Source organism: Castor canadensis, chromosome 9 (genome assembly GCF_047511655.1).
Source record: "Castor canadensis chromosome 9, mCasCan1.hap1v2, whole genome shotgun sequence".
Classification (NCBI taxonomy): domain Eukaryota; kingdom Metazoa; phylum Chordata; class Mammalia; order Rodentia; family Castoridae; genus Castor; species Castor canadensis.
Genome location: NC_133394.1, coordinates 67,296 through 84,834, shown reverse-complemented (window position 1 = coordinate 84,834; position 17,539 = coordinate 67,296). Strand labels below are relative to the sequence as shown.

General features: G+C 34.8%; 1 protein-coding gene across 3 annotated transcripts in view; it reads right to left on the bottom strand.

Annotated features, from left to right (window-relative positions):
* Window positions 1-17,539, bottom strand: part of Intu (inturned planar cell polarity protein) — a 101,153-nt gene that overhangs the window by 34,523 nt on the left and 49,091 nt on the right. For all 3 annotated transcript variants that reach the window (XM_074041146.1, XM_020156180.2, XM_074041147.1), the window contains exons 5-8: window positions 9,531-9,649; window positions 6,954-7,043; window positions 5,972-6,049; window positions 2,521-2,710 (exon numbers count right to left, since the gene is read on the bottom strand). In XM_074041146.1, the coding sequence (XP_073897247.1) occupies window positions 2,521-2,710; window positions 5,972-6,049; window positions 6,954-7,043; window positions 9,531-9,649 (477 nt within the window). The remainder of the gene's footprint in view (window positions 1-2,520; window positions 2,711-5,971; window positions 6,050-6,953; window positions 7,044-9,530; window positions 9,650-17,539) is intronic.

The window sequence follows — 17,539 nt, the reverse complement described above, 5'->3', positions numbered from 1 at the left end:
ACAAGAGACCTTCATCAACTTCAGGCAAGAGGAAACTCTCATTTTCGGAGTCTGGGTGTATGCCATCATGAGACTCACCACCCCAATGCTGTTTGCCAACTAACCCTCCCTTCCCCTATGCCGCCCCTTGTCAGCTCGAAGAAGCCAGAACAAACACAACGCCCCCTTAACAAAGAAAAAAGGGAGGAATGTTGGCAATAATGGCGCCGATAGGTTTCGTTTCTCACTGCACCCTTAAGTTTCTGTTTCCCAGGGTCACGGTCCTGCCTCAAGTCTGGCTTGAATTCTCCTTCTGCCCCAACCTCCAATCAGCATGAACCATAAGATCCTAACCAATCAGATCATGCTGAGTCTCACTGAGGGGTATTTAAGCCCCTGCTCGTCTCTCTCTCGCTCTCTTGGCTCTCTCCCTCTCCCATCTGGCAATAAAGAATCTCTTGGCCAGATCATTCCTCTCTACATGGTCACTTTGGGGCCTACAAAACCCTCATTGCTTCTTTTTTCTATCTTTATTCTTTAAAGCCTTATGCCTTTGTGGTTCTTTAAAACCTTGCTGAAAACCTCTTTCCTTAGACTTGCTCTGTCCCTTGTTTTCTCTTACTGCTAATCACTCTTAAAGTCTTTTGCTGCCAGGCTTGCACTGTCCCATCTCTCTTTAGCTTTCTTAAAGCCTTGGTGCTCAGACTTGGGAACAACAGCTGAGCCTAACAAACTGCATATGCATAACTCTTAAAAGTCTCGGTCCTCTATCTTGCACTGTAAAGTTCTTTCTTTGGCTTTTCTTTAGCTTAGCTTTTCTAAGGCCTATGTATAAAGTTCTTTCTTTAGCTTAGCTTTTCTAAGGCCTATGTTAAAGTTTTCGGTGAAGACATTCTATCAACCCCTCTTTAGCCATCCCCTTTAGCAATCTTTTCCCTTCCAAATGCATCCCATACCAAAAAGCCCAAAGTGAAAAAACCCAAGCCAAAACCCAAAGACAAAAAGCCCCTCTTCCTCTTTCAGGAGTCTTTTATAAACAGGGTGGAGCAACGGCTCTCAGAGAGGGGCATGACATTTTAACAGGAGAAACCTGTTTTCCCGCTTCTCTGAACACAAACAATTTAGGAGAAACAGCTGTTCTGCTTCTGGGGCTTTGCCAATCTCAGAAAAGCAGGAGAGCTGCATCTCGCCTTGCTTGTATCCAGTTCTCACAGGCTTTCCATAATCTGCTCTCCACAAAAAATTAGAGCAGAACCAAAAGCTGGTTCTTTGAAAAGATCAATAAAACCAGTAAGCCAATAGTTGGGCTAAGAGAAATAAAGACCAAGTACTAATATCAGAAATGAAGGAAAGGACTTCTTACAGATCCCAGGGACATTTAAAAAAGACAAAAATACTAAGAACAACTGTATCATAAATTTGAAATAGACCAATTCCTTCAAAGACATGGTCTGGCAAAACTTTCATAGGAAGACTTATACTTTGGGACTGTCTCCCAAAGGCACATATTTTGATGGCCTTGTCTTCAGCTGGTGGTGCTACTGGGAATGCTAGAAATTTTAGGAGGCAGGACCTACTTGGAGAAAGCAGATCATTGGGGGGTATGTCTTTGAAAGGACATGGCAGAGATGATGACTACTGGGACCCCTCCTTCTGCTTTCTGTTTCCTGGCTTCTGTGGGCTTTGGGTATTCAGTCACAACTGCAGAAAGTGGACTAACACAGGAAACTGATACTGAGATAGGGGGTTACTGCTGTGATTACACTTGACCATATGGCTCAGAAGTCTTTGGAAACAGTTTATAGGAGGAATCTGGAAACATTTGGAGATGTAGGCCAGAAAAGTCCTAAAATGCTATCAGCAGAGCTTAATGGGGAATTTTGCTGAGGACTGAGAAGACCAGAATGCTGATACTAATGTAGACACTAAAGGCTGTGCTGATCTTTGACAAAGGAGAAAGACAATACAATGAAACAAAGATAGTCAATAGTTTTCTTCAATGAATGGTGCTCGAACAATTGGAAAAAGTGAATATATATATAAAAAAAAGAGTCTAGACAGACTTTATACCTTTCACAAAAGTTAACTCTAAGTGGATCATAATGTGAAATGTGAAAAATAAAATTCCCAAATGACAGTATAGGAGAAAGCCTAGCTGAGAATAGGTACAGCTGGCTCAGGTGGCAAGTCCCTTAGTTCAAACCCGGTAAGTACCACAAACAAACAAATGAAATGTCTTTTAGTAGGCGAATGGATAAATAAACCATGGTACATCTATGCAAAGGAGTATTATTGAACACTCAAAAGAAATGAGCTATCAAGCTAGGAAAAGAAACCCTAAATGTGTATTACTCAGTGAAAAAAGTCAATCTGAAAAGACGATTTACCATATGATTCCAATTGTACTCGATCTCCTACTTCATCAACCTCTTTAATTCTTACCCATAATCCTGAAAATGATAAAAAGTCTTAGGAGAAAAGATAAGGTAAAGGCTTATAAGGCAACCAGCTCTGATTCTTGTTTGTAACACCAAGAATCACCTTGATTTCCTGTGGAAGTGTGAGCCACCGAACTCCAGGGAGGTTGTCTAAAAGCACTGCGCTGGAAGCTTCATACTGCTGAGCACTGGGACTGGCACTAGAATGCAGGGTAGTAGGCTGAAGTGCTCTTTGAAAGAATAAACTGAAAAAGTGATCCAAACGAGGGACATTCTCAACCTGGCAAAAGGCACTGAAGAAAAAAAGAGCCACAATTAGAACAATGCATAGAAATGCTGGTTATTTTGGTATGCTCCTCAGGGGACTGGCAGTTTCCCAACTACTAGGCTCTCTTCTCCCTCCCTTCCCTTAATAAGAGACATTGCTCTGATGTTACTAAACATATCCACAAATGTACTGAAAAGATGATGATGCTATAGACGAATCACAGGGCCGACACCAGTAGCATATGTACAACAGAAAGGGCTGAAGTATCTTTGTTTATCTTTCTTTTTGGTTTTATAAAAAATATAAATTGCTTTTACAAACTCTATCTTTCAACCATTCACAACTCCCAATATCTTTCAGGCAACATAGAACAGATGTGACTTGAATCTTATCACATGAATCTTACTAGGTCATTATCATAGGACAAATCACCTAACATCTCTTTGAATTTTGGTTTCCAGTTCTAAAAAATGGGATTAATACCATCGAACTCCCATGAAAACTACCTAGTATCTATTAAGTATAATTTCTTCTATACTTATTACTTACAATTAAGTACAAAATAAGGATCTAAGTTATTCCTTCTCCCAACTGAAGGCATAATTATTAAAGATGAGAGAGAGAAAGAGAAGAGGAGGGACATAAAAAAGGGGATGAGAGGAGAGGAAAAGAGAAAGAAAGAGGAAAGAGGAGAAAAAAGATATTAAATACTTGGTTTTAGCAAGGTAAGAGTAACACAGCATTAACTGCAACCGCTCAGTAAATGACATCATAAGTGATATATATGATATTAACATACCAAAGTAATATTTACTGATTCATCCAACAAATACTTGAGCACCTACTTTGTTCTAGTCACTGTTCTCAATGTTGGTGGTACAGCAGTAAATATATCAAGACAAAAGACAATGAGTTCCTATGGAGCTCACATTCTAAAGCAGAAAACAACAAATGAACCACCAATAAAACCATGAGTTGATACAAGGACTATGCAGAGAACAGGATGATGTGAAATGGTAGTGTAACTGGTTGGCTTTCTCTTTTTCTTTTACTTTTAAGACAGGATTTTATTACAGTGCCCACTGGTTGGACCTTGTGGGCTCAAGTGATCCTCCCACCTCAGCCTCCTAAGTAGTTGGGAATGCAGGTGTGTGCCATTGTGGCTGGGTGGTTGGCTATTTTAGACTAAACAATTAAGGAAGAGTCTGAGAATGGAGCATTTAAGCTGATATCCCAAAGTCATGAAGCTCCAGCAAGTGGAAAGAGTAAATCCCTGGGGTGGGGATAAACTTTGCCAGTGTGCCCACAGTACAGAAAGGAGGGGTGGATGCATTTTGACATGTGAAGTCAAACAGGTAAGTAGGAGCCAGACAATAATGTAGAAGCATCATTATAACTGCTCTCTGGAAATCAGTTAAAGCAGCAAGAATGGAGGTAAGGAGACCAATGAGGAGCTACTAGACTGGTATGAGATACCAATGGCTGGCTGAACAGAGCAGTAGTGAAAATGGAGAGAGATACTTTGAGACAGACTGACCAGGACTTGCTGATGGATCAGTTGTGGATGGTGAAGGGAAATGTTACATCTTTAATTTGGTTATCATCCTAAACTATTAATATGTAATCAGTTTTCTGTGGCTCATAGGAAACTAGCCCACGACTTAAAAAAAAAAAGATAATTCTTTGAATTTTTAAAAATCTTTTTTTTGTAAATTTTCACAATGGGCTTCCATAATCATAAAAAACTTTGTTATTAAAATTGTTGAAAAATGTCTGTTAGTAACATTTTGGATCCATATTGCTTGTTGGTTTTAAGAACTCAATAGATATTCTCACCTATTATCTTAGTTTGACTTTGAATTCTCACTTGAACAGTAGAAACTAATTAAATTTTCTGCCATTGTATAGATGCTTCAAATCAATGGAAGCTAAATTTCAAGGTGAAATTCAGAGAAATTGAGTCCCTGTGACCCCCCCACCTATTCCGCTAGAGTTTGCAAGGCAACGTCAATCAATTGTTTTCATGTGTGAAATTTACTGCAGAAATTTAGTCTTCGAAAATCTCTCATTTTCTGGAAACCAAAAGCTTCAACTAAGGCATAATATAATTAATCTAAGGAGGTAGTTTATAATCACATCCTTACTCTTCACCACTTAAATTTTTATTTGTAAAAGATAAAAGCACTGTTTACAGATGCCCAGGCTTTTAAAACTCAGGTCACTTATTTAGAAAATACTGGTAAGTAATCAAGGTTGGGAGGGATGAGCCTCCCCAAAAGTCCCTCCAGTGGAGGGAACATTGTAAACTAGAAAATTTTACCAGATGACGAACACAGAAAATTCCTCTGTGATGCTTTGAGAACAGTGACAATAAAGACCCATCATAGATAATCAAAGAGCTGATACCACTGTGGTTTGGAGAAATGTGTAAACTGTTCTTGAATTTTTATACTGGTATATTCTTAAGGCTTTGAAAGCAAAGATCTCATTTTAACCCTTAGAAGTACTAGGACTTATAAAAATCCCACTAAGAGAAAAATCTGTTTTCTGTGTATACTTCTACATGTGCAAATGTTTAATAGTTACTTCAAATTTCTTCCTTCACATCAAGAAATATATATCACATTATAAGGTTATAAAAGCAAGAAGCAGAAAAATATGCATAATATAGGCTAGCTGTGTATAAAAGAGTATGTATATTCATATTTAAAGAAAATACAGAGGAATACATATGAAACTAGCCAACTGTGTGTCCTTCATAATTGTATTTTTTTACTAATAGCTTTTTTAAAGAAAGCAGCATTATATTTTAGGATAGTAAATTTGACAATGCTCTTATAGGCAGAGAAAATACAAAATTTTATTTATAATTTGTTTAAAATCTTACTCTTTTCTATATGTTCTGAAGAAATACTCTACATTTGCCCCCTAAATAAAAATACCAAATCATTATATAGTAGTATATATGTTACTATATATGATAATATAGTATGCTATAGTGATCAGTATGTACTATAGAATAGCGATAACATAGTATTTTTTCACAAAAAATTTTCACTAAAGGAATATATGAGACCTAAAAAAGGGGGGAAAAAAGAAATAGATCAAAAGAAAAACTACCTAGCATTATAAAATAAAAGCCAATAATAAAATATGAGAAAATTGTAATAAGAATAAAAAAGAGGATGAACAACTAACTTCCCAAGAAAGAAAAAGTACTATTAAGTACAAATGGCAATATAGTCACATACTGAACACTTTAGTGTTGGGTTCAAGAAGTACTTACCCATCTAAAGAACCAAACATAAATTTTAAGGTTTGGGCAACATCTTGTATCATACTCCTTAGCTGAGGAAGAGGAACTCTAAAAACAAGAAAAATGCACCTATTCGTTATAACATGACATTTATCTAAAAGGAGAGCATTTTTACTTTTTATGTGTAATGTATATGTCAATTGTAAGCAAAATTGTGAAAATGATTGCATACAACATTAGCAACTGATCACTGAGGTCTAGGTTTAGGTATTCAGCAGGAATCAAATATGGACTTTTATGCTACATTAATATGCAAATTATTTAACCTGTTTATGTTCACTATCCATCTATAAAATGGCTCATTAATCCACAAACTTTTTTAGATTGATTTTGAGGATTAAATGAAATTAATTAAGTTGAAGATTAAATGAAAATAATAAGTAGTTAATGTAACATTTAAGCACATAGAAAGAAATGCTAATTTTTTCTCCTGAGCTGGGGATCAAACCCAAGGCCTGGTACATGCAAGGCAAGTAAGTACTCTACTATTGGGCTACATCCATAGGTAGAAATGCTAAATTATTGGCATTTTTCAGCATTACCCAGATTGCAACTGAACCTTCAACTCTTATGACAAAAACAATCCCATAAATGACATGAAGAAAGTATAGATATGTCATAACCCAACTCTGTTAATTAAGTGTGCCAAAACACCCAGATCTAGAGCTGTATTGAAAACCTACACTCTGAATTAAATATAGAAGCCTACATTATGGATACAAATATAGTTATAAAATAGATGCTTAGTTTAGCATTTTGTTAGTATCAGAGAAAACTAGAAAGAGTTAAAGCTAAATAGAAATTAATGATTACCTAGTAACTCGTGTCCCAGTTACATTTTCCAGCATGTCACAGAGTGTGAGAAGGAGTTTTTATTTGACAAAATGTCCTAATTTTAATGAAACCATTACTTTAGAAATCATTTTTAAAGTAAATTAAAATCTCAACTTACTCTTCAGCAGGGAGACCAATCAATAACAACTTGTCAAATTCTTTCAAGTAAGCTACATGAATTTGCTTCCCACTTAAAAGGAGGGATGAACTAAAAAAAATTCAAAATAAGGTTAGTTTCTTTAAATGTCATAAAATTATAAAACTTACCCAGAAAAACCACAGAGTATGATTTAAGAAATGAATGCTCAATAAGCAAATTTCTTTGCATATACTTAACTGCTACTCAGAAAAGGCAAGGAATTGTATGAAAATAGAAATACATTTAAAAATATTTAAAAAACAGAAACAACCCCTCACTATTTTTAAAATGTTTAAATTCTTTTGATAACATTAAGTAGCTACACATATTTATTTTTCAAAAGAAAGCTCCCACCAGAGTTGGTTTACATCTTTTATGAGTGCAAATTATGAATGTGACATGCTAAGGAGATTACAAAGAAAGAAAAATGTGATTCTAGCTCAGAAGACGACAATCCAATATGGGATCTAGATATATGAATATGTAACCAAAATATAAGTCAGCCTTAAACACCCTCTCAAGAAAATTTTGGGGTAATGGATACATTCATTGTATGTATGGGATGGCTCAGGGGTATATACTTATGTTAAAACTGAACAAATTGTACATTTTACATATGTACAATTTATCGTACTTCAATTATACTTCATGAAGCTGCAAAAATTAAATGTGTTCTCAAAAGAGATATAATAATGAAACTACAGAAATATAGAGGTGTGTAGAATTTTAAATATGAATAATTAAATAGATTTTCCCAAAAAGAACATCATTTTTATCTTAATAAGGTTTAAAAATGCATATGCTTTTAGACAAATACTAGACTCATAGTAAATTACATAGTTTAAAAATGTATATGCAGTGATGTACACATATTGCTATGGAACCCCTAAAATAATAATTTTCCTATCTATTTTTTCCTCAAAAAAGTTTTTCTAACAGTATTTACTACTTTTTACATGTTTAACTTATATCTAACCACTAATAACAAGGTCTAAATATTAAGTAAAATGGGCATCTACCCTATAAGGTAGGAAAAAAAAAAGCAAACCTACATAAAGGAACTTCATTTTATTTTCTTTTTCTTAGCAGTGCTGGGGATGAACTCAGGCTCTTACATGTACTAGACAAGTGCTGTACCAGTGAGCTGCACCCTAATTCTTTACATGAAGAACCTTAAAACAAATTGTCTTTCTAAGGAGGCACGCACCTTGGAAATACTATGCTAAATGAAAGAAGCCAGTCACAAATAGCCACATATCATATGATTCCATTAATAGGAAATATCTAGAACAGGAAAATGTATAGGAATGGAAAGCAGGTCAGTGGCTGCCTAGGGCTTGGGCTGGATTTAAGTTGACAGCTAAAGGGTATGAGGTTTCTTTTGGAGGTGATGAAAATGTTCTAAAATTGACTGTGGTGATGGTTGCACATACTTGTGAATAAATTCCAAACTACTATATACATTTTAGATGGGTAAATTGTATCATTTATGAACTATACCTCAATCAAGTCCTTAAAAACATAAAAAGGGCTGGGGGTACAGTGGCATATAGCATTTGCCTAGCAAAGTGTGAGGCCCTAGGTTTGATTAATAAGAATTAATTTATAAGAATAAAAAGAGGTCTGCAAGGTGCTTTTATACATACAGATTTATATACTAAATGGAGTCTCTGGCACTGTATGTCTTGAAAATGAGCTAATTTATATATACTACATTAAAAGTTTTTATCTATAAAACAAACTACTCCTATTGTATCACACTTACTTTTTTAAATCACAAAAGAGTAATTTTTAAGAGAAGATGGGAAAAGTTAAAGCCTAAAAAATTCAATTTGATATTTTATTAATAATATTGGGCTGTTAAAATTTGAAATAACTTTTTTCTAGAGACCAAAATTATTGAAATATTAAGGAAGATATTTTGTTTGTAATAATGTATTCTATGAGAAAAAAATTCTCAAAAGCATTGAGATCATCTCTTAAATTAACTATGGCATTTCAAAGTCAAGGCTTGATAACTCTATGTGGAACAGGGGTTTTGCTCTATAACTGACTACATACTGTGTTCTGTTTTTCTTTTCTTTCCCCCTAGTGCTGGAGAGCAAACTCAGGGCATACAAACTTCACAGATGACAATGAATTCTGACTATTCCTCCTAAAATATAGTCTATATTTTTCTATCACTACTATTAAGAACAAAGTATTTTCTGTGTGAAAAATTCAGTATTCAGTCATTCTTGCCAATCACAAAGATATTGTCGAGCAAGTTAATAATCATGATAAAAACTAGAAGAAACAGACTCATAATAATGCCATGTTTAAAAGACAACACTTTTATGAAGAAAGTATAAATATGTCATAACCCAACTCTGTTAATTAAGTGTGCCAAAACACCCAGATCTAGAGCTGTATTGAAAACCTACACTCTAAATTAAATATAGAAGTCTACATTATGGATACAAATATACTTATATAATAGATGCTTAGTTTAGCATTTTGTTAGTATCAGAGAAAAGAACTAGAAAGAGTTAAAGCTAAATAGAAATTAATGATTACCTAGTAACTTGTGTCCCAGTTACATTTTCCAGCATGTCACAGAGTGTGAGAAAAATTCCTCTCACACTTTTAAGTTTCTGAGATGCTTCAGACATTGGATAATGATAGAGAATTTCTTGCTGTTAAATGAAAGGAAAGAGAAATGATCAACTCCCCCTTCCCAAAATTTCCAACCATTATTTTTGTTATGGGAAGTTCAGACTTTGTATTAAGAAAGGAACAAAAAAGTGAATACGTTCAGCTTCAGTGAGAGTTTTATTCTAACACACAGACAGAACTATACCTGGAATTCTAACACATTAGCATTGAAAAGGCTACATTTGAAAATCAGCGAGACTGTTAATTAGTCACAATACCAAAATACATACTAATTAGATACTGATTAATTGAAATGACAGTAAATTTTAACCCGTGTTTCAAACTTTAATTTCCATAACCATTTCTAATACTGGTATTTTATTCTATTCTATTCTACGTATATTCTTATCCTCTATAGTTAATATAGCTACACGCACCACATGAGCTGTTAGGAGTCTTTAAATTCAATTTCTTTCATACTGACTTTTAAAAGATAATCTTCATCATTTTTGTAAAATTATCAAATATTTATTTAAACCCAAGACAAAACTGCAATTACACTTGCAAAACTAAGTTAAAGTAGTACAAATAGAAAGAAAAAAGGATCACAGCATTCTAAAACCTTACCTGTCTTAAATTTGAAAGGGTTTACTATCATTAATTTGAATTCAAATGTTAAAAGACAGCACATTATACTTTAAATTATGAAAAATGCTAATCTGTAAGATAATCAACAAAAATGCCTACTGTTTTCCTACTTTCCAGATGAGTATGTTCCAAGAAACAAACAGCCATCACAAAATAAAATAGTAAGTTTCAAAATCAGGAGGTACACTGTGCTAATACTTTTAAAACACAAAGACACAAGCCATTTTGTGTCCCACTTTTTACTGTTTCTAAGGCAACATCTATTTTTCTTACAAGGAAAATTAAAAGCAGACAAAATAAGAATTTCTAGCTAGAAACCATGGAGAGTTCAGTCACCTCCAGTTCAAGGTTTAAGGACCATATCCATGAATATAACAGCCATAATTAAAAGCCCAAGCGGCTCAAGTGTTTTCCTATCTTTTCCTTGGTTCTCTCTTTAAAGAGTCTCTATTGAAGAAATAATTACCTGTCACGTATTGGCAATTTTTACATTATGACATATAAATAATGATAAACTGAACACATCTGCCTTTTATGCTTACAAAGTACATTCAATATATGCAAATTTCTTTGGCCAAATACATTCTGCCTAACAATTCAAATATTCTTGCAATATTTCCATTGTAAAAAGTCATAAAACATTATTTCATCTCTAGAAATTAAGTCAAACATCAATTAAGATCTGCTGTGTCTACTAAATATAAGTTTAAACCTTGGCTAATAAATCCTTTCATTATATTTAGCCAAAATCCATACACAACACTGTTTAAAATAATCTTCGATTGGTTTGGTCACAGCTTACAGTGCTTACATTCTAAGTCTTACAGATTACATTCTAAATCTTAAAAACTACAGCTTTTATAAAATACGTAACTCATAGAAAACTGACTCTATGATGTTTCATTGTAAAGTAAGTCATACTAAAGCCTTACTATGAAAGAGCTGGCAAGCTCTACAGTTCCTAACCAATTTAATTAGCTGTATTTTTAAGCACTTGTTAGTAGTATGCATTTGTAGCAGCTTGTACTCTGTTCAATAAGAATAAAAGCCTCTCCTAATTACAGTGTTGATACAGAGCTGGCAACAGACAGAAACTTGTTCATTTGAGAAAACATCCATACTTTCCCAGGGAAAGAAAGGCAAAGATGACAAAGGGTCTTAGCAATATCCTACTCTAAAATGACCTAGAAAGATTCAGATGTTATCCCTGAAGTTCACTGGGTGTTTTATATAATAAATGTTTAAAGTTCTCATTTGATTTAAAAATATAAGGAGCCAGTAATACACATAAGAAGTCAGAATTATTAACTCAGTATATTTCTTAGAAAAGAGAAAAATGGCAAAAATATTTATAAGGTAAATCCCTTCTCTGCCATTTTGATTATTTAAGTTTTGACATATGGAACAACACAAGGAAACGTATTCCTTAGGTAAAATGGCTTTGGCATAGGGAACTCAGGCTGAAAGGACTTTGAAGCAAAGAAGTGCAGATTAATTTAAAAAGCCTTTTTAGATCTCACTTCTGCTAAAGCATTATAGCAGACTAAATGTTTTGAGAGAGTCTCACATGGCAAAACTAGATTTCTGGGCAACACATACTTGTTGAATTGCTGGCATGCAAGAAGTACAGAGGTTTCCAAGGCACCCTCTCCATACTCCTCCAACCTCCATCCCCATCACTGCAAAGAAAGCTGGGGCCCACGCTGGGTGTGCTGAGTGCTGGGCAAAAGGACAGAGGCAGGATTACCCTGAGAGCTGATGCTTACCATAGCACTGGGCTGGTGGTGTGAGTGAGCCAAGCCCAGCACCACTAAGTAAAGCCCAGACCCTAAGTAAGGCTAAAGTGCCCTAGGTTAGAAACACAAGAAGCAAATTCTCCCTGGAGAAAAGCATTCCCTCTTTAGAACCACAGGACTTCTAAGATACAATCAAGCAGGAAGTTTATACAAAGTTCCTCAAAGACATCCTAGTGCAAACCACTTGCTGTGATTTAGATCTTAAATGGCCCCCAAATGCCTATATGCTAAAGACTTGATCATCAGAATACAGTGCCAATGGAAGGTAATGGAATCTTTAGCAGGAGATCTTTGGGGGTGTACCCTTGAGAAGGATATTAGGTCCCTGACTCCCTCAATCTCTCTCTTCATTTCCCAGCCACCACAATCAGCTTTGCTCTATCACACACTCTGTTATGCCTCGCCACAGGCCCAAAGCCAATGGAGCCAAGTGACCATGGACTGAAATTTCTGAAAATGTGAACCAAAATAAACATCCTCCTTTTCAGTTTACCTTAGGTATTTTGTGATGGTGACGGAAAGTTGACTAACTCATTACTTGAGTAGTATTGGCAGATATAGAATACAGAACAGCTATGTATGAAATGTGTAGTGAGATAAAGTACAGAATCACAAAGATAAGCAAAGAACAGGAGGCTCCATGCAATATCACTGCAGACTTGAGATGTAGGGTACATTAAAAACTTTTCAGAAATTTCTAAAAATAATAATATAATCACTGCAACAGAAATCATAATGGAAAGTTTAAACAACAGTTTGGACATAGCAGAAGCAAGAAACTGAACAAAAGAAAAAATCATGTTCTTGACAAAGGCATGGCAGACTGAATATAGACTTCTTAAAAGCAATAATGGAGTCAGAAAACAAGGAATGCTATTTTCATATTAGAGAAATATGTGTTTTCTTCATCTTCTTCCTGGCCACAAAGGAAGACTACATTTCTAATCTCCTTGCATCTGGAAAGACAGTGTATCTACACTAACCAATGGATCATGGGCAGATGTGATGTTCCTACTTTAAGCAGGGCCTCCAAAATGTCCCGTGTGATACTGCAGGCTTTCTCTCTCCTCTTGGCCAGCCAGGCAAAGGAGCCAACAGAGGGCTCAAAGACCTTGGAAATAATTGGACCCACTAGATGAAGGGCTGGGACCAGGAATATTTACAGTGAAATGAGAAATGAATGTCTATTAGTTAAGCTCCTGAGATGGTAGTGCTGTTTTTACAGCAGTTAGTCTATCCTAATTAATACAATCTGCTCTGATGAATCTAATCTAGAATTATAAAGCTACATTTTGAAAAGGATATTGAAAAAGATATCAGATAATTAACAAAAAATTATGACAGACTTTCACTAAAAAGAAATGTCTCAGAAGATCCAATAAGAACTGCAAGAATGCTGAATAAAGAGGTTAAGTAATATAGTAAATTAAATAAAGTTTGCCTTTGTGGAATGCATAAAATATTCATTTTTTAAAATTTATACTTCTTGCAATGTAATTTGTATATCTCATGTATAAAATATAATAATGATCAGCAATAGCAGTAATTTAATAATGCTCAGTTTGCAGAATTAAAAAGAGCAGTAAAATATTGATGACAATAGCATGCAGATGAAGAGGGGCTTAAAGAGAGTTAAGGTACACTAAGGGCCTTGAACTATTTTGAAAAGGGGTTAAGATGGTGCTTAAATTTAGAGTACATAAGAAAACTATCATGACAACATTTAAGAGCAATCACAAAAAAAAAATAGAAACGGTGTATTTAGAAAGAATAATGAGGTAAGCAACCAAAGACACACAAGAAAAGTATCATGAAAAAGTAGCTAAAATACCAAATTTTAAAGAGGATGACAGAAAAAATTCAAATATATCTGTAATCTTTAAAAGTAGACTTGCTGAGCTTGTCAGTTAGAATTTAGAGACTGAACCAGGAATGGTAGTTCACTCCTGTAATCTCAGACTTGGGAGGCTGAGCAGGAGAATTGTGAGTTCTAGGCCAGTCTGGACTATATAGGGAGTTCCTAGACAGTCTGAGGTATATAGTGAGACCCTATCTTCAAAAGTTAAGAGACTGACATATTGTAAGTTGTATGTAAGAGACATACAAAAATATAGATATGGAATTACAAAAAGAAAACATTCAAATATCAGACAGACCTCTACTAATATTAAATATTAAAAATATTTCAAAATGTTAATGCCTAAAAAACCCTGTAAGACAAAGAATACTTCCTGGATATATATAAACTACCAAAATAGAATCATGAAACAGAAAACTGGAACAGAACAATAATTAGTAATGAGATAAAATCAGTAATAAAAAGTTTATCATCAAAGAAAAGTCCAGGACCTGATAATTTCACTACTGAAATCAACCAAACATTTAAAGAAGAACCAATACTGATTCTTCTCTTTTTGAAAAAAATTGGAAGAGGAGAGAACCTTTCCAAACTCATTCTATAAGGTTAGTGTTACCCTGATACCAAAACTAAAGAAGGACATAAGAAAATAAATAAGCACAGACTGAAAAATCCTCAGCAAAATAGTTGCAAATGAAATTCAATAGCATATTAAAAAGATCATTCATCACACTCAGACAGGATTCATTCCAGGGATGCAAGGATGGTTCAATGTACACAAATTACCACATTAAAAGATTCAAAGACAAAATCCATAGGATCATTTAGACAGATGCAGAAAAAGCATCTGATAAAAAACAATATCCCTTCCTGATAAAAATTACCAACAAACTAGGTATAAAAGGAATGTTCTTCAACATAAAGACCATTTATGCCAACCCCAGAGCTAACATCATACTAAAAGGGAAAGAGCTGAAGCCATTTCCTTTAAGATCTGGAATAAGACAATAATGTCCAATTTCACCACTTTATTCAACATAGTACTCCAAGTCCTAGCCAGAGAAATCAGGCAAGTGAAAGAAAGAGAGGGCATCTAAATCAGAAAGGAGGAAATAAAACTGTTCACGACCTTGTCTGCAGAAAACCCTAAAGCTGTTGGAAATAACAAACGAATTCAGTAAGGCTGCAGGATACAAAATCAATATGCACTTTACGTGCTAAAAGTGAGTTATCTGAGGAAAAAATAATTTTTAAAATTCCATCTAAAATAAAGTTGAAATAGAGTCAAAAAAAATCTCAACTAGCCAAAGCAATCTTGAATAAACAGAACAAAGCTGGAGGCATTATACTACCTGGCTTTAAAATACAAAGATCAAGTAATTAAAACAGCATGAAATTGATGTAAAAACTACCCAAACCAACAGAACAGAATGGGGAGCTCAGATATAACTTTACCCATTTACAGCAACACAGAAGACATGAAAATGGGGAAAGAACAGCCTCTTCAGTAAATGGTCCTGGGGAAAGTAGGTATGTGCATGCAGTAGACCCTTCTCTCTCATTAGTTACAATTCCAACTCAAAATGGAGCAAAGACTTGCATGTAAGACCTGAAACTATGAAACTACGAGGAGGAATCAGGACAGTGGCCTAAGCAAAGATGTCCTTGGTAAGACCCCAAAAGCATAGGCAACAAAAGCAAAAACTGACAGATGGGACTACATCAAACTAAAAAGCTTATGCACAGCAAAGGAAACAACCTACTTAAGAGATATCCTACAGGATGGGAGATAATATTTGCAAAACTATACATCTCAAGTGGGATTAATATTCAGAATGTATAAGTAACTCAATCCAATAGCAAAAAAATCCAATTTTAAAAATGGGCTTGAGATCTGAACAGACATTTCTCAAAAGAAGACATACAAATGGCAACAGGCATGAAAAAATGCTCAATATCACTAACCATCAAGGAAGTGCAAATAAAACCACAGGAGATACACCTTAGCCCACTTAGAGCAGCTATTATCAAAAAGATAAAACTATAACAAAGGCTGGCCAGGACATGGAGAAAGAGGAAATATTAACCATTGTTCATGAGAATGTAGAGCTATATGGAAAACAGACTGGAGGTTCCTCCAAAAACTGGAAATAGAACTTCCATAGGATCTAGCAATTCCACTATTGAGTATATATCCAATATATATTGAGTATATATATATATGTCAAAAAGACACCTACCTTCCCATATTTATTGCAGTACACAGCCAGGAAATAGAACCAACTTAAATGTCATCAACAGATGAATGGATAAGGAAAGTACAGAGCATGTACAGATGCTCTGTGTGAGTCCTCATGAAAAGAAATAAGGTCGCTGAGGTCATGCCCTTACAGAGGATACTGGATCTCTGGCCTCTTTCTTGATCTCTCTCTTGCTTCCAGGCCATCATGAAGAGAGCAGCTTCCTCTGCCACATGCTCTCATCATGATGTGCTACTTCTTTATAGGCTCCATAGCAACAGGCCAACCAACCATGGACAGAAACTTTCAAAACTGTGACCTAAAATACACCTTCCCCCTTATAAGTTTAGTTTCTCAGGTATTTTGTTACAGTGATGATAAGCTGACTAACACAGTTGTACAAAAAAGGAAGAATTCTGTCATTTGCAGCAACATGGATAGAACTGGAGGTCATTATGTTAAGTAAGTTGGACATAGAGAGACAAAGACTACATGATCTCACTCAAATAGTGAATGTAAAAAAACCTGATCTCATAAAAGTTGAGAACACAATAGCAGCTACCAAAGATTGGGGCAAATAGGGAAGAGGATGGGTAGTAGATCTCATACCACAGTTAGACAGGAGGAATACTTTCTGCTGTGGCAGGATAGAGGTGAACACAGTTAACAATAATGAACTATATATTTTAAAATAGTTGGAAGAGAGGATTTTTTTAATGTACTCACCATAAAGAAATGATAAAAGTGATAGATATGCCAATTACCCTGATTGGTCATCACCCAACATATACCTGTACCAAACATCACACTGAACCTCATAAATATATGTAAGCATTATGTGTCAGCAAAAAAATAGAATTCAAAAGCCACAAAACATTATTAGGGTAGAAAGTATCACATCTGAATGTTAAAAGGTTTAACTCTAAATCATTCTAAATATTAATCCACCTAATAAAGTTGTCTCAAAACATACAAACCAAAGATATTTGGAACTAGAGAGAAAAACAGAGGTGGGAGATTTCTACACCTCTCTTCATTAGGAATGGGCCAAGCAGACAAAAAAGTCAGTAAAGAGACACAGAAAAGTTGAGTAAAACAATAGCCACAAAACACCTATGATGAAAAGCAATCCAGTATCATAGGATAGAAAAGGCACAGAATTTGAGAAACAGAACACCTCTCTAAGTAAAAAGTCTGTCAGTTTCAAGCTATGTGAACTTAAGCATGTTATTTATCTTTACTAGGGTTATTTCCTTATTTGCTAATAAAAAGACTCATTATCTAACACTATGCCAGGCATAGTTGTTCAGTAAGCATTGAGAAATGAATGAATTAAAAATATGCAAAACATAAAAAGCATTTACAACCCATGAAAGTCAGTTCTACATC